The 18,560-nt window shown below is 35.8% G+C and overlaps 1 protein-coding gene across 1 annotated transcript in view; it reads right to left on the reverse strand.

Moving 5' to 3' along the window:
• Positions 1-1,410: 1,410 nt before the first annotated feature.
• PZP (pregnancy zone protein) overlaps positions 1,411-18,560 on the reverse strand; it is an 81,035-nt gene continuing 63,885 nt past the window's right edge. The window contains exon 36 of the mRNA XM_057491282.1: positions 1,411-1,672. Within this exon, the coding sequence (XP_057347265.1) occupies positions 1,411-1,672 (262 nt within the window). The remainder of the gene's footprint in view (positions 1,673-18,560) is intronic.

Genomic DNA, 18,560 nt, shown 5'->3' on the forward strand with positions numbered 1-18,560 from the left:
ATTTTTTCTAGTGGATGCTTTGATTCTTTTCTCTCTTTATTTTGTATATCTACTTTTATTTTTTTGTTACAGTGGAGTTTGCATTGAACATTTTATAGTTATAGCCATCTGTTTTAAGATGATAATGACATAATTTCAGTAACATACTCTATACTCCACTCCCCCTCACATGTTATGTAATTGATGTCAGGATTTACTTCTTTCTATATTGTGTTTTCATTAAGTAATCTGTGGTTAATTGTTTTTCTACTAATATACTAGTTTTTTTTCGTTTATATAGTAGTGTTAAAGTGATTTATGTACTACCATTACAGTGTTACAATATTCTGTTTGTCTTTATATTTACCTTTTGCAATAGGATTACATTTTTGTATCCTTTATGTCATTATTTAGCATCTTTTAGTCTCAACTTGTAGAATTCCCTTTAGTACTTCTTTTAAGGCAACTTAAAAGAACACTTAAAAACACTTATAAAACAAGTGATGAACTCCCTCAGGTTTTGTTTGTGAAAGTCTTTATTTCTCCTTCACTCTCAAATGGCAATTTTCCTGCATTAAGTATTCTTGGCTGAAAATTTTTACCTTTCAGTACTTTGAATATATCACTATTCTCTCTCCTGTTTTGCAAGGTGTCTGCTGAGAAATACACTATTTATAGTCTTATGAAAGCTTCCTTGAATAGGACAAGTCACTTTTCTCTTGCTGCTTTCAAGATTCACTTCTTAATTTTGATTTTTGAAAATTTAATTAGAATGTGTCTCTGGGTAAACCTCTTTGGATTCTATCTATTGGAAACTTTTGGGCTTCATAAATCTGGATGCCCATTTCCCTTCCCACATTTGGAAAGTTTTTTGCAATTATTTAACACTGCTTTCAGTCTCTCCTCTCCTGGGACTCTCATCATGCATATATTGTTTTTATTTATGCTGTCCCATTAGTTACACAAGCTTTCTTCCCTCTTTTCTATTCTCTCTTCTTTTTGTCCCTCTGAGTAACTTCAAATTATTTCTTTTTGAGTTCACTGATTCTTTCTTCTACTTGATTGAATTTGATTTTGAAATTCTGTATTGAATTTTTCAGCATAGTCATTGTATTTTTTAACTTCAGAAGTTTTGTTTGGTTCTTTTTTTTAATGGACTGTTTCCTTATTGAAGTTTTCATTTTGTTCATGTTTTGTTTCCTGATTTCATTTAGCTGTCTGTGTTCCTTGCAACTAATTAAGTTTCTTTAAGATGATTATTTCTAATTCTTTGTGAAGCAATTCATGACTCTCCATTTTTTATGGGGGGTTTGGTTACTGAAGCTTTATTAGTTCCCATTGGAACTAATGTTTGCCTCATTCTGCATGATTCTTGCAGTCTTGCATGGGTCTGCATTTGAATGGGCACTCACCTCTTCCAGATTTTGATAGCTAAACATCTTTCCTGCCATGTTCCTGGACTAATGGGAATGCCACCATGGTCCTGGCCAAGAGAGCTGGAAGTAGGTTCCCAGGATGCTTTGGGTCCTCAGTTGGCTCCAGGGTCAGCAGGCCTGTGACCATGGGCTCAGACAGATGTTGCTCCTTCAGAATCCCTGGAATGACAGGACTGTCTCTGGGGTTGTAGTTAAGCTGAGCTGAAACTGGGTCACAGGCTGCTACTGGTCTACAGTCAGGTCCATGGTCGGCAGGCCTGTTATTGGGTTGCAGGTGGGTGTGATTTCTGCTGGATCTGTGGATGGACAGGTCTGGTGGCAGGACTGTGGACAAGCAAAACTAGAGCTGAGTCCACAGGGAGGTGGGCCTACTTCCAGGACTGCAGCTAGGCTCTGCTACTGGGGCATGAATCTGCCTTCTCAAAGTAGCTTTCATCAGTTTTAGTATCCACTGGAGTGTCACAGTTTTCTACATGGATCCCAAAGCTCCGATAAAGGGACTTTTGTCTGTGCATGGTTGCTATATTAGTATTTATGTGGAAGGATAGGGCTGGGGACATCCTGTTCTGCTATCTTGTTGATATTGTTCATGTATTTTAATTTTTATTAGAAAGTTTAAGATATTCCATTTTATTAGGTGAAATAAGCCAAAGATTTCTGTTATTGGAATAAATGTTATAATACAATTTTATAAATAGTTTAAATGACCTATTAAATCTTGTGCACTGACTTTCTGACAGGAAGCACATCTCAGCACATTGACTACATTTCTATATGCAGTTTCCTCTTGTGTGTGAGCAGTTGGAGTTATGAATCTTCCTAGATTCTTTAACCTTTTCTTTAAAATTTATAGCTATTTCGTCTATGTCTAATTCAATGGCATTTTTAAATGATTCATTTCCTTTGATTCTTTCTAATGACTTTACCTAGTTTTTATTTAAGAAACTGAAATCTTTTCCTTTTTTCATATTTTTAATATGTTATCAGTTAATGTAATTTATTACTAAAATTTGTGATTATAATAATGCAATTACATAACAGATTTAGCTATATACTGCAATGATTCTGAGTAAGCATATAATTCAATTGTTTGGAACAAAAGTTGAAACTCAAATTGTTAGGGGATATTAAAGATTCTTATTAGCCACAAGCATTTAATATTTCACTGTTTTCATTTTCTGAAATGGAGAATGTCATTTCATTTGGAGTTTCTTAAGTAAAGACTAATTAAGAAAGTTTTTACTACAATTCATTTAAATGCTACATAAGTAAAATATTCCATTGAAACATCATTTCAAAGGAATCACAACTGTTAACAGTCCATGTTTAGGACAAAATCTACTTTTTGAAACAGATTTTCATGTGACATAGGACCTTTTAATAGGAAAATTTGAGTTTTGTCCACTGTCTCTCCTGTGAGTCATCTTTCTCCTTAATTTTTGTAGAAGAATGTATAAATTATCACAAAATATCTTATAATTGGTAAGAATGCAGTTATTTTCTAGGTGAAGAAATAATTGCTCACCTAACAGTTTTCTCTGACAGAAGCTGGAATGTGGTGTCTGGAGGCAGAAGGAATTTCATCCTTTCATTTACATTGTTTTGAGGGATGTTAAATCTATTCACTATATTTTTAGACTCAACTAAAGTACCAGAAAACTCCACACCTGAGCCTTACTATTTGGCTTGTTATAGGATTGCATTAGGTAGCTTGTTTTTTAATGGTATTAGCTAATCATAACCTCTTTCTCTTTTTCTCTCTTATTTCATCAAGAGATATTTGCAAGAAAACAGTATTTACTCAAAGCCTACACAGTCTGGTACATTGTAGGCATTTAACAATAATAAATATTTATTAAATGAAGAATCATATTAAGTCTGATTTTGAAATTGATGCTAAATAATAGGTCATTGTTAAAGGCATTATTCTTCCTCTTTAGTCGACAACTTTGTTAATTCATTCAGTAAATATTATAAATGTTATTGGTGACAATGCAAACACAAATAGTCAATATCATCCAAGATAGTTGAAGAGAAGAAAGAAACTTACTTTTTTTCAAGTTTTTCAAATATTTCTCTGGTTATAAAAATAATGCACACTTATAAAATATATAGGCAGGAAGAAAATAGAAATAACACATAAACTGCCACTCAAAAATATTTTCAGTCTATATGTATTATTTTAAATAATAATATGAAGGTGAATATGGCAATTTGTCTTTTTCATTCTTTCTTTTTACAGTACCATTGTAACCATTTTAAAATGTACACTTCAGTAGTAAGTATATTCATATTGTTATTAAACAGATTTCTAGAAACTTTCCATCTTGCAAATCTGAAATTCATTATCCATTAAACATCAGCTCCCCTTCTCTTCCTCCCTTCTGCTCCTGATAATTCCCATTCTACTTTTTGTTTCCATGGCTTTGGTCACTTTAGGTACCTCACATAAGTACAAGTATTTGTATTTTTGTGCTGGTTCATTTCACTTAGCACAGTGTCTTCAAGGTTCATCCAGGTTGTAACATGCAACAGCATTTCCTTCCTTTTGAAGGCTGAATAATATTCCACTGTATGTTTATACCACATTTTGCTTTTCCATTCATCCATTGGTGGACATTTAGGTTGCTTCTGCCTTTTGGCTTTTGTGAATAATGCCACTATGAACTTGGGTGTGCAAATATCACTTTGAGACCTTGCTTTCAATTGTTTTGGCTATCTATCCAGAAATGAGATTGCTTGATCATTTGTTGTTCTGCTTTGTTTTTTTTTATTTAAGAAACCTCCATACTGTTTTCCACAGCAGTTATACTATTTTACAATTCTACCAATGCTTCACAGGGTTCCAATTTCTCCACATGTTGTTTTTTTAATGATGGCAATCCTAATGGTGTGAGATAATATATTATCGTGATTTTGAGTTACATTTCTCTAATGATTAGTAATGTTAAACATCTTTTCATTTGTTTATTGGCAATTTGAATATCATCTTTGGATAAATGTCTATTTAAGTCCTTTGCTCATTTATAAAATATGGTTATTTGATTTTTTATTGTTGAGTTGTAGGGATTCTTTGTATATTATATTAATCCCTTATGAGATATTTGATTTACAAACATTTTCTCCCACTCCGTAGATTGCCTACACTCTGTTGATTGTGTCCTTTGATGTACAAAAGATTTTCAGTTTGATGCGGTCCTAATATGTACTTTTGCTTTTGTTGCCTATGCTTTTGGTATCATAGCCAAAAACTCATTGCCATGTCCAATGTCATGAAGGTTTCCCCTCATCTTTTCTTTGGAGATTTTTATAGTTTTAGATTTTACATGCATTTCTTTACTCAATTATGTGTTATTTTTTCCATATGGTTTAAGATAAGGATCCAATTTCATTCTTTGGCATGTGGGTATACAGTTTTTCCCAATCATTCCTTGAGAGACTCTCCTTTTCTCATTGAGTGGACTTGGCACTGTTGTTGAAGATCATTTGATCAGATACACAGGGTTTGTTTTGGGGTTCTCTATTTTCTTTCAACTGATCTATTTGTCTGTCAAGCTGATACCACACTGGTTTGATTACTGTAGCACAGTACTAATACCACATTGATATTCAGTCAGTATTTTTGTTCTAGTTATTGCATCAATGAGCATCTATGTCTTTTAAGGGCAGTCTGTAAAGTAAAATACTAGAAGTAGAAATATTCGATCAAATGACCAATACTAGGATAGAGGTTTCACAAGGGGAAGGATTTTATTCATTGCTGTAGCCCCAGTGCCTGAAATAGTACCTGATATGTATTAAGTACTTAATAAAATATTCATTTAATGGTGAAAGGGAATATATATACACACACATATATATACATATATATATACACACACACACATATACATATACATATGTATATGTACACACACACACACATAAATAATTTTTTCCACTAAATTCCTAAGATGTAAGTTTTGAGCTAAGTCTCAAATATTCATAATATATTTGTTAAGAAGACTATTGCAGACACTACTCATTAGCTTAACTACCCATGCAACATCATTTTCTCAGGCTATCTTCATACTATCAATGGCTATTTGATTTAGTTTGACCAGTGCCATATAAGTGGAAAACTGCTGTGTGGAGCATATGGAAAACTTTTGCTTTCTTAGTAAAAAGAAAGTTTCAGTGGTCACACCACCGAATGTCCTTCTTCATTCTTCCTGCATGGAAAATGGTATGATACTTGAAGTTTCAATAGCCATCTTAGGTTGATGAAACAATAGGAGGAGGATGAAGGTCTTCATATTAAGCAAGTCCAAGAGATGGAAAGGGACTTGGACTCTGCCAGCATTATTGGGCAACTGCCTCAACCTTGAAATGTCAACCTATTTTTCCTATTTGTTTAAGCCACTGCTGGTTGCTTTTCTGTTATTTATTGCCAGAGGGATTCTTGGCTGAGATACAGACAGATACAAAATATATTCTAAATAGATGGGTCAGTGTGACTAAAGACATGAGACTGTGAAACAACATGGGGTGTTAGGTAATCTGCAAGGACAGAAAGGAGTTGAGCTCGGCTGGGGCTTCCGGGTAAGATTAGGGAGAGAGAGCATTAGAGCTTTGTGTAGCATGAATAATTTGGGTTTCATTCTATGAACAATAATGTAGACAATGAAATGAATCAGGCATGGGAGAATCATGACCATCCTGGTAAGAATGTGGTACACATACTGGAGTAGGGCAATGTAGGAGGGAGGAAGACCATTTAGGAGGCAAATTCAATGTTCAGGTGAGAGAAAATGAGAGCCTAAAGTAAAGGTGCAACAGGGAGGAGAGGGAGAAAAATGTGCATTTAAAGTATGACTTAACTGCTAGTTTAATATTGAGGGGTATATTGAAAAGAGAAGAAATGTTATGTATTATCATATCTAAGACACCACTGATATACAGGACACCATTATGTATTGTCCTTATTAAAGAAAAAACCCATCTAATTAGATTATGATGCACTACTGATTAAAAAACACATTCTGATCTGAGAAATGTGAAGAGATGTGTATCTCGGAATCACTGAAAGCTGATAATGGCTAATATTTATAGGTGCTATATGCCAGGGATTGTGCTAAACACTTTATTTTTATTATTTCATTTACTATGCTCAAAAAATTTATGAAAACTAGTTACGGGTTTTTCTATTTCAAAGGTGATAGGTGATATGCAGAGGATGACTGTAGGTTTCTCACTGGGGTAAATGAATGGATGACTTTGCTAATAACAGGTAGTGAAAGTAGAAGGTAGGGTCTTAGATATGTTGAATTTGAGGCTCTTGTGACATAATCCAGTGAAGCTTTCATCAGGGTGTTGGGTATAAAGTTCAGAAGTTAGGGTAAAAAGAGAGATTAAGTGGGCCATTCATTTATTCACTCAATATTTTAGGGTGCTATGAACCAGGCTCCCTATTAGACTCTGGGGATATTGGGACAAGCAAAACAGTCAAGTGGAGGAGATGGATATTATTTCATCGGTCCATGTACATTTTTAATGCATACTTGTATGAGACACTATTCGGTGGTTAATAAAAACCATGTCTCTGTCACTGGGGCATTTACATTCACTTGCATAAAAATTAAAGAATAGGGCTGGTGGAAAACAGGGGAGCATGCTGATAGATCTCACCTCATGCCTGGGTACGAGCTGGAGGCATCTCCAGGTACCATACAGGCTTCTCTCTGCAGTGGTATTGTATTGCACAAGTAACTTCATTTTCCCACTCTCCTAGGTCATTGTTTTACACCTTTTATCTCTCTAATATTCCAAAGCCTTTCTTTTTCTTTTCTTTCAACTGATCACCCTGCTTCTTATTTCCCTGAGAGAAGAGAAGGGACTGGAAGTATACCTTCTGATCATCTTCTTCCAGGACCAGAATTGTCATCCTTCCATCTCTGGGCCTCTGCACTCGCCTCCTCTTGTATTACACTGGACATACATCTAAATCCAGACCATCATCCTGGGTTTTTACTTGACCTTATCTTTTTTTGTACACTTAAAAACTTCATTATAATGACTTAGTTCTCTCTAATGCACCCTAAAATCCCTTCTCTCATCCTCATTATTCTCATTAGCATATATTTCATCTGTGAAAAAATAAAATCCTTGACTATACATTTCCCTCTATCTACTGCCCCACTTTCTTGCTTCCCTTTCCACAAATCTCCTCTCAATGCTTTTCTGGACTTTCTACTTCCACTTCTTTTTTTTCCCCCTCTCTCATAAACTCACTCCCATTAGGCTTTATCTCCACTCTACTTAAATAGTCTTTATCAAAGTCACCAATGATCTCCATGCTGGCAATTTCAGTGATCAATTCTTAGTTTTCATTTTATCTTTCAGGAACAACCAGTATAGTTGTTAACTCCATTTTTGAAATCCTCTTGAAGGAATTTCCTCACTTGGATTTCAATACAACATAGCCCTTTGGTTTTCTGCCAATCACTTTCAGAATTCTTTGTGGACCATTTATCTTCCTAACACTTAAACACTGCTATGTCTCAAAGTTCAGTCATCTGACCTCATACCCTCTCCAAAGGAATCTCCCCTTGTCCTAGGGCACTAAATACTCTATTGCTAATGATGTGCAAACAATTTCTCACTGCAAAGATCCCAGCTTTGATTGCTCCCTTCAAATTCCAAATTGTATTCATAACTGCTTACTCTCACTCTCCATTTAAGTCTTATGGGAGCCTCAAATTTAACATGCCCAAAATTAAATTTTTGACTCCTCTCCCCAGTATTTTTACCTTCAGTAAATGGAATCTCCATTCAACTAATTGTTCAGGCCTAAAATATGTATATTGACCTTTGGTTTCTCCCTTCCTCCTACATCCAACTTGAAGTTTAGCAGCAAGTCAAAATATATTTTAATGTGCTCATTTTTCCCTATGTCATCTACCATCATTCTAGTCTAAACCACCATCACCCTGTGCCCATAACAGCGCAAGAGTCTCCTAACGTGTCTTCTTGTTTCTGCCATTGCTCTCTTACAACCCATTCTTTCAGAGAAGCCAAAATAAATCTTTTAAAATGAAAATCTAATTAGTCATACCCTGGGAAATGCCTCTACCAGCTCCTCCTCATCCTAAAAATCCAAATGTTTATCAGAGCCTAAAGTCTCTACAAGATTTTCCTATTCTCTTCCATGGTCTGATCTCATCTGTTACCGTTCTTCCCACTCCCTCTGTACAGTCCACTTCTGCCTCTTTCCTGTTCCTAGGATACACTCTCTTGCTTTTGCCTCAGGGCCTTTGCACTCCCTCTTTCCTCTTCCTGGGGCACTCAGGGTATGCATATGGCTTTTGGCTGCACTTATTCACTTTTCTGTCCCTTGCCTCCTCACAAAGGTCTTCTTGACCATTCTATCCAGAACAGTAGCCACCCCCCACACACATTGTCTTCTATTTCCTTACCCTTTTTTTATAACACATTTCATTTTATATATATACATATATGACTATCTGACAGTGTATATAAATATATATGACTACACATTATATACAAGTATATATGACTGCATGACATATAAACATATTACAATAACTGTGATATTATATATATAATGTATAGACAATATATGCAGTGTATATATATATATATATATATATATACATACACATATTAATGCCTAGAACAGTGCTCAGTTGTTCATACTGGTGCTCAATATATAATGTTGAAAGAACAAATGACTGAAATTGATGTATAAAGAATAATGTGTGATCCAGATTGACAAGGAAGAAGTTAAACTGTCCCTGTTTGCAGATGACATGATATTGTACATAAAAAACCCTAAAGAATCCACTCCAAAACTACTAGATCTAATATCTGAATTCAGCAAAGTTGCAGGATGCAAAATTAATATGTAGAAATCTGTGGCATTCCTATACACTAACGATGAACTAGCAGAAAGAGAAATCAGGAAAACAATTCCATTCAAAATTGCATCAAAAAGAACAAAATATCTAGGAATAAACCTAACCAAAGAAGTGAAAGACCTATACTCTGAAAACTACAAGACACTCATGAGAGAAATTAAAGAAGATACCAATAAATGGAAACACATCCCGTGCTCATGGATAGGAAGAATTAATATTGTCAAAATGGCCATCCTGCCTAAAGCAGTCTATAGATTCAATGCAATTCCTATCAAAATACCAACAGTCTTTTTCAATAAACTAGAGAAAATCATTCTAAAATTCATATGGAACCACAAAAGACCCCGAATAGCCAAAGCAATCCTCAGAAGGAAGACTAATTACAAAGCCACAGTAATCAAGACAATTTGGTACTGGCACAAGAACAGACCCATAGACCAGTGGAACAGACTAGAGAGCCCAGATATAAATCCAAGCATATATGGTCAATTAGTATATGATAAAGGAGCCATGGGCAACAATGGGGAAATGACAGCCTCTTCAGCAACTGGTGTTGGCAAAACTGGGCAGCTATATGCCAGAGAATGAAACTGGATTATTGTTTAACCCCATACACAAAAGTAAACTCAAAATGGATCAAAGACCTGAATGTAAGTCATGAAACCATAAAACTCTTAGAAGACAACATAGGCAAAAATCTCCTGAATATAAGTATGAGCAACTTCTTCTGAATGCATCTCCTCAAGCAAGGGAAACAAAAGCAAAAATGACTACCTGGGGCTACATCAAACTAAAAAGTTTCTGTACAGCAAAGGACACCATTACCAGAACAAAAAGGCATCCTACAGTATGGGAGGATATATTTGTAAATGACATATCCAACAAGGGGTTAACACCCAAAACATATAAAGAACTCACATGCCTCAACACCCAAAAAGCAAATAACCTGAATAAAAAAATGGGCAGAGGATATGAGCAGACAATTCTTCAAAGAAGAAATTCAGATGGCCAACAGGCACATGAAAAGATGCTCCACATCACTAATCATCAGGGAAATGCAAATTAAAACCACAATGAGATGTCACCTCACACCAGTAAGGATGGCCAGCATTGAAAAGACTAAGAACAACAAATGCTGACAAGGATTTGGAGAAAGGAGAACCCTTCTACACTGCTGGTGGGAATGTAAGCTAGTTCAACCATTGTGGAAAGCAATATGGAGGTTCCTCAAAAAACTAAAAATAGAAATACCATTTGACTTGGGAATCCCACTGCTAGGAATTTACCCAAAGAATATAATTTCTCAGATTCAAAAGACATATGCACCCCTATGTTTATTGCAGCACTATTTACAATAGCCAAGATATGGAAGCAACCTAAGTGTGCATCAGTAGATGAATGGATAAAGAAGATGTGGTACATATATGCAATGGAATACTATTCAGCCATAAGAAAGAAACAAATCCTACCATTTGCAACAACATGAATGGAGCTGGAGGATATTATGCTCAGTGAAATAAGCCAGGTGAAGAAAGACAAGTACCAAATGATTTCCCTCATTTGTGGAGTATAACAATGAAGCAAAACTTAAGGAACAAAATAGCAGCAGACTCACAGACTCCAAGAAGGGACTAGTGGTTACCAAAGGGAAGGGTTGTGAGAGGGCGGGTGGGGAGGGACGGAGAAGGGGATTGAGGGGTATTATGTTTAGTACACATGGTGTGGTGGGTCACGGGGAAAACAGTGTAGCATAGAGAAGGCAAACAGTGTATCTGTGGCATCTTACTACACTGTTGGACAGTGACTGCATTGGGGTATGGGTGGGGGCTTGATAATATGGGTAAATGTAGTAACCACATTGTTTTTTCATGTGAAACCTTCATAAGAGTGTATATCATTAATACCTTAATAAAAAATTAAAAAAAAAAGAAACACTATTTCCTCATTTTTTTTAATGGGCATGTCCTTTTTGAATTATCCATTTCTTCATGACAAAATAAATCACATATATAGAACTCTAAAAAAAAAGAATATTGTGTTTGAAAATGGTCTCTACCTTTGGTTTTTCAAATGTGATTCCAAGGTCCACAGGGTTGTCTTTCCCAGCACTGTTATTTGCAGAACTGATAAGCATTCTTTGTGTGTTTTGTCACTGACAAAACATGTAGAACTGAAAAGACTATGAAGGACTTGAAATGTTCATTAGAGTATTATTTTCCAAGTTAAAATGTATTTACTAATATTCTAGGTATAGTAACTCAGTTGTGAATTAAGCTATGAATTCACCAACAAATATGTAACTCACATGCTTCTAATTTTTTTTGCATAAAGATCTCATTTGTTGAATTCCTTCCCCACATCATGTTACACAATGGCTACCTCTTCATCCTGTGCTATCAGTAAGCCGTTCCTTTCTTTCCACAGCATTTACTGAGCACACGTTGAGTTACAAGGTGAATAACTCTTTCCCAAAATGCAAGAGGCTGTCTTTGTGAACTCAGGTGGGTGTAAAGTCTTGGCATACACAAAGCACGGACTGATGGGGCTTGAACAAACACGACAGTCAAAGTGGCACTGGTGGAGCAATATCCCCCCCAGTTCATCAGGGTACCAGCGACAATTCCAATAATATCAAAATTGTTTCTGAACAGAAAAACAAGAAACTCAAAGTTCTTAGAACTGAGAATTAATATTCAAACCGTGCAAAATAATGCAGAGACTAATCTCGCTTTTGAATACCAAGAATATGTCTTAAGTGAAAAGTAAGTGACATAATTAGTAACATTAGTAAACATCCAGCAGCATATTAAAGAATTACTGATTTTACACTATGACCACATTGATTTCATCACCATAGACAAATGAAGGCATTTGACAAAGTTAAATATCCACTCTTTATAAAAACTCAGTAAAAGAGTAATCAATGGGTAATCCATAATTAGGTAGTATTATGGAGGCATAATTATACATATATGTATACACACACACATATACACACATATCTTCCCCTGAAAACCAGTATCATGCTTAATAGAAGAACAAAGTAGTTACAGAAAGTCAGAAATAAAACAAGGCTATTTTATGTTACTATTCTACAGGTTTCAGTCAATACAAATAAAATAAAATACAACAGAGGTGTTAAATATAAAAGGAGAAGGTAAAATGATCATTATTTGAATGTGCAATAATTTTTTACCTGGAAAATATAAGAGAATCAACCAAGAAACTACTCCAAATGATAAGACTTTAGTAAGTTAGCTGGATAGTATACAACAATATATGTCAATACAGAAAAAAGTCTTATCAAAACTACAGCCACAAAAAGGCCCCCCTACAATTGTACAAATCATTTGACTTAGCAATTACTTTTCTAGGAATTCAGTCTACAACACTCTTGTGAAATGTTGTATGTTCAAGGTTATTTATTACAGTGTTGTTTGTAGTAGTAAAAGACTGGATACAGCTCAAATTTACATCAATAGGAAGCTGGTTAATCAATTATGGGTCATCTATACAATGTCCTGTGAAACCGTAGAGAAATAAAAACTATCTACTGATACGGAAATGTCTAAGATATATGAAAATAAAAAGTGTGTTTATGCTACCTTTTCTGTTAACAAGGTTGAAATAAGAATTAATAATCATATTGATTTGGCTGTCGACAGAGAAAGTTCAGAAAGTTACATAAAGCACAAGGAAAAGAGGTTTCCTAAAAGGAGAGGGGGTAAGTGAAATTGGGTGAATCAGGAATGGGGCTGAGAGGATGAGTTTTCATGTGTATCTTTTTATACATTCGAGTATTTGGACCATGTGACTGCCACCCATAAAATAAAATGAATTAAAAATTCTAAGGAAAAGAAGCTAAGTGATTTTTGAAAAGTTGGTTGAATCCTGAACATTTTAGTACAAGTTATCTGAAAAATATCTTTAACTGCATAATTTAAAAACCCACAACACAAAACTATTTTGTACAGATTCTCTTTGTGTAAACAATCAATTCACTTCACAGTCACTTACTGCACATTTACATTATGTGAGGTGCTTTATAATTCCTGAAGATAAAAAGCCCTGAGAAAAGCTAACCTGGTGAGTGACAGGGCAATAAATAAACAATGACACCACTGTATTTCAAGTGCCTTGAAAGACTTGAATATAGAACATTGGAGAAGGGAGTAGGGCACCTAAATCTGACAATCTTTTGACATATCTTTATCATTCTTGGAGCAATTCTTTATTTTTTGGCCCCAAATATGTCAGATGTTTCTTTCAATTTTTTTTCTCTAAACCTTGAACTTGTGTTTCTTTAGGGCCTATGTTGTTTTGTTTTGTTTTGTTTTAACAGAAGGATATTGTGAATCAAGAACTGGATTCTATGCATGCCCATTATATTGGGGGTGCCACTAGTCCCAGTCTCTCTCAGAAAATTAAGCTAGGGAGTTTATGTATGTTTAAACATATAGACGTACATACATAAATACCTCCGTACCCTTATACTCTCTGATGTATCAATTCTCTCCAGCTCAGTGTAACATTTATCTTGCCTGGCCCTGCCCAAAGATGTTGGACTGAATTGTTCAGGAAATAAAGGTAAGAGGTAGAGAGCTAATTGTTACATCTTTTGTGACTTATTGCATTTTTCAAATTTACTTTGGTAGAGGTGTGCTGTTTATAAAATAAACAAGATTTAGAAAAAAATGAACTACCAGACAGATATAAGCCTAGACAGATAAACAGGATTATCTAGGTAAAATGCCATTTATTCTTTGAAGGCAAGATTTCAAGGTTAATTCCTTCTGGGACTGCTTCTTTAGTATCTAGTTAAAATAAATAGAAAAAAAAATAGTTGGAAAAGAAAGGAGAGAAATAGGATGGTAACTGTGGTGAATTGGGCCCCAGAAAAGTTTATTTAAAATTTTTTTGCCTCTTTTTTTTAACAAATGGAATTGATTTTAACATATATTAGATGAGGTAAGAGGTCCAATAAAGAGAGAAATTAAATAAAATCTGGTATCCTAAACACAATTACTAGGATTATCTCCAGGCAAGAAAAGGACACATCTCTCCTATGACCCAGAAAGGATGAAAGACGGCAAGTGTATAGGTTCTGATCTGCTTGAGATGGTGCTCTGGGCTAATAAACTCTGCTTGTTTTCAGTAAAATAGAAGGCAAAGTCGTATATTGATAGTAAGGAAGGAATAGTGGCCAAAACAATTTGAAAGTTGGAATGGGAGTGTAAGTCCGCGGGGAGGAAATCCCAAGGCAAAATACCTCTAAAGACCGAAACCAGTCAAAGGGAGAAATAAAGTTTAAAACCCATTTATTGCTTACAAACTGCAGTCCAGGGCCGGATCTCTCCTCTGCTCCTGAGGAAGTCAGCAAGCAAGCGAGCAAGCCAGCCCCTCCCTTTAACCTCTCAGGTTCAGACACGCTCTCTGTTGCCCAGGTACTTATTCATTGATAAGGAGATCAACTTCTCTCCACCCCTGAGGATATGCAAGTGCACTAAAGCCAGGCGAGATATTCTGAAAATGTTACAGTTTTGCCTACAGGGAATTTAGACTAATTGCCGGGGTCTAAGAGACATATAGCTAAGAACACATAGTCCTGCAAGATCCATATGGAGTTGGAAGCCTTATATATATATATTTCCTTTTAAAGAGACTTAATGTTTTAGAGCAGATTTTAGATTAACAGCAAAATTGAGCAAAAAACACAGAGTTCCTATATTCTCCTGCCCCCATTTGCTCACAGCCTTACCCATAAATGAACATGCTACACCACAGTGGTGTACTTCCTTACAATTGATGAACTTACATTGATACATTGTTATCATCCAAAGTTCACACTTTACATTGGGGTTCACTTTTGCTGTGCATTCTATGGGTTTTGACAAATGTATAATGACATGAATTCACCATTAAAGTGTAATGCAGAGTATTTTCACTGTGCTAAAGATCCTCTGTGTTCTGCTGATTCATCCAGTTCTTCCTTCTAACACCCCATAAGTGGGGCAGGATAATGCTGAAATCCACTTCCCCTGTCATAGATGCTGCACTACCATCAGTTATGAATAGAGGGAGTGAGTGTTATGATAACTCAGGGGCTGTATTTTATTTTAATTAATAAATGAAAGGTAAATTTATTGAGGCTTCCTGCACTAAATTCTTCATGTGAATTACATAATTTGCTTTCAAAACAACACTGCAAAGTTGGTACTGTTACCATCTCTATTTTTAGATGAAAACACTGAAATACAGAGTTGATAATCCCATGGGTTGTAAGTAGTAGAGTTGGTCTGCAAACTCAAGCAGTATTGACATTCAACATACTTTGATTGAGTGCCACTATGTCGCAGGCATTGTTCTAAGTTATGACAATAAATAGGTGACTAAAACAAAGTCCCTGTTCTCAGCATTCTGATCAAGAAGATATTGGAACTGACCACTTATAACCCTGAAATTCGTATGTAACCATAAGAGACCCTGAATAGTGAAAGAAATCTTGAGCAAGAAGAACAAAGCCAGAAGCATCACACTTTCTGATTTCAAACTATATCACAAAGCTGCAATAATAGAAACAGTACGGTACTGGCATAAAACTGACACAGAAACATTGACCAGTGGAACAGAAGAGAGAGTTCAAATAAACACCAACATTTACAGTAAACTGATCTTCGACAAGGAGGGCAAGAATACCCAATGGGGAAAGGATAGTGTCTTCAATAAAATGGTTTTGGAAAAACTGGACAGCAACATACAAAACAAAAAACTGGGCCCTTATCTTACACCAAAAAACAAAATAAACCATGGATTACAGCCTTAAACATAAGACCTGGAACTATAAAACTAGTGGAAGAAAACACAGAAAACCCTTTTTGACATTAACCTTAGCAATGATTTCTTGGGTATGACACTAAAGGCACAGGCAACAAGAGCAAAAATAGATAAATGGGACTACATTAAGCTATAAAACTTTTAGCAAAGGAAGCCAGCAGCAAAGTGAAAAGGCAACCTATGGAACGGTAGAAAATATTTGCAAATCATATACCTGATAAGGGGTTAAGATCCAAACTACATAAGGAATTCGTACAATTGAATAGCAAAAAACCAAATAACCCAATTTAAAAATGTGTGGAAGGCCATTTCTCAAAATAAACATTCCTCCAAAGACAGACAAATGGCCAACAGATATATGAAGAGGTTCTCAACATCACTAATCATCAGGGAAATACAAATCAAAACCATGAGCTATCACCTCACACCTGTTAAAATGGCTATTATCAAAAAGACAAGTGGTAACAAGAATCACAAGGATGTAGAGAAAAAGGAACTCTTGAACACTATTACTAGGAATATAAATTGATGCAGCCACTATGGAAAACAGTATGGAGTTTCCTCAAAATATTAATAGAAATACCATATGATCCAATAGTTCTACTTTGGGGAGTGAGAATAAGAACTGGAATCAGGATCTTTCAAAAGATAACTGCATGCCCAAGTTCAGTGTAGCATTATTTACAATAGCAAAGACATGGGAATGATCTAAATGTCCATTGACAATAGAATAGGTAAAGAAAATGTGGTATGTACATACACAGAATATCATTCAGCCTTAAAAAAGAAGGAAATACTGCTGTTTGTTACTACATGGATGAACTTGAAAACATTATGCTGAGGGAAATAAGCCAGACACAGAAGAACAAATACTATCTGATCTCACTTATATCAGAAATCTTAATTAGTCAGACTCACAGAAGCAGAGGGTAGAAAGGTGGTTACCAGGAGGTGGGAGCGGGGAACTGTGGGTTACGGGGTACATATGCGAGATGACTAAGTCCTAGAGACCTACTGTTCAGCCCAGTGCATATAGTTAATACTGTAATGTATACTTTAAAATTTGTTAAGTGATCAAATTTTATGTTAAATGTTCTTATCGAAAATGAGGGATAGGGGAAACTTACAGAGGTGTTGTTTGTAGCATTGCACATGGTGATAGTTTCACGGGTATATACTTATCTTCAGGGTCATCAAGATGTACACATTAAATATGTATAGCTTTTTTGCATTTCAATTGTAACTCAATAAAAATAAATACAAGAAGGAAGGAAGGAAGGAAGGAAGGAAGGAGGGAAGGAGGGAAGGAAGGAAGGAAGGAAGACATAGGCTATTTTTTGTTAGGCCCTGAATCAGTCACAGTGGTTTCACAATGATGGGGAGTGAGAATAAGAAATCACAGCGTAGCAGGAATTTTGCACCACACATGCTGGTGTTCAAGAAATAAGACATTGCTTTATTTTCTTTAGAATGACTTAAATCTGACTCCGCTTTCATTCTTCCAGATTTCCTGATAAGAATTAGTCTTAACTTCTTTAGAGCTTTCCTCACATTGGGGTTTGTAAAGCAGACTGTTTGGGAAGATTGCTTTAGTCTATGCTTGAAACTGTTTACTCCTGATACAATCATTTCATTCTCCAGTCCCTCAGCCACTTTGAAGTCTGGCCACTCAGCTGCTTCTATGTATATTTGGACACTAGAGTGTTTGCTGAGACTGGGAACTCTGTGGCCAACAGTCTGCATCACACAGATATTTCACTCAGAGGTACTGCCTTTTCCTCTAAGTATAATGAAGGTGGGGACCCCAGGTGCCCACTACCTTGGGTCCCAAAAACCTCCCCCCACCTCCTGGGGGGGTTCTCCCTGCAAACCAAGCTTCCGATTTCACCTCCCTGAAGAGATCTTCTCTCCCCTCCTCTTGTGGAGCACTTAGAGTGTTTTGCTGACGTAGCCAGTGCTTTCAGAAGGTATCTATAAGCCACCTCTGCTTCTAACCTTGAAAATTCTTAAGGCAAAAGAAAACAAGGGTCTGGGTCTACTTTTGTAGGAAGAATACCAGGGATCAGACCAACGCTGATCACATTCTTCCCACATCATTTTCAGCACTGAAAACAGAACACTGGTTAATATTTCAATACATTCTACATTAGGAAGGAAAGCTGGGAAAACTGAGAAATATTTTGCTTATTTTGGGAAAAGTAAAATGAGCGTGTAAAGTTTCAGTTAAGGTATATTTACATAACTTTTTTGGAAAAAGAAGAAAAGATAAAGGGAAGCGGAAGAGCAGGCTAGTCTTTTTGTCATTTTGCGAATCCCCATTTTCATATATATACTTATCTCCCAAATATCACAAGACTGAAAGAAAACATGCAGAGATTTCTGGTGATGGGCTCCC

The sequence above is a fragment of the Manis pentadactyla genome, chromosome 14 (assembly GCF_030020395.1).
Source record: "Manis pentadactyla isolate mManPen7 chromosome 14, mManPen7.hap1, whole genome shotgun sequence".
NCBI classification, from domain to species: Eukaryota; Metazoa; Chordata; class Mammalia; order Pholidota; family Manidae; genus Manis; species Manis pentadactyla.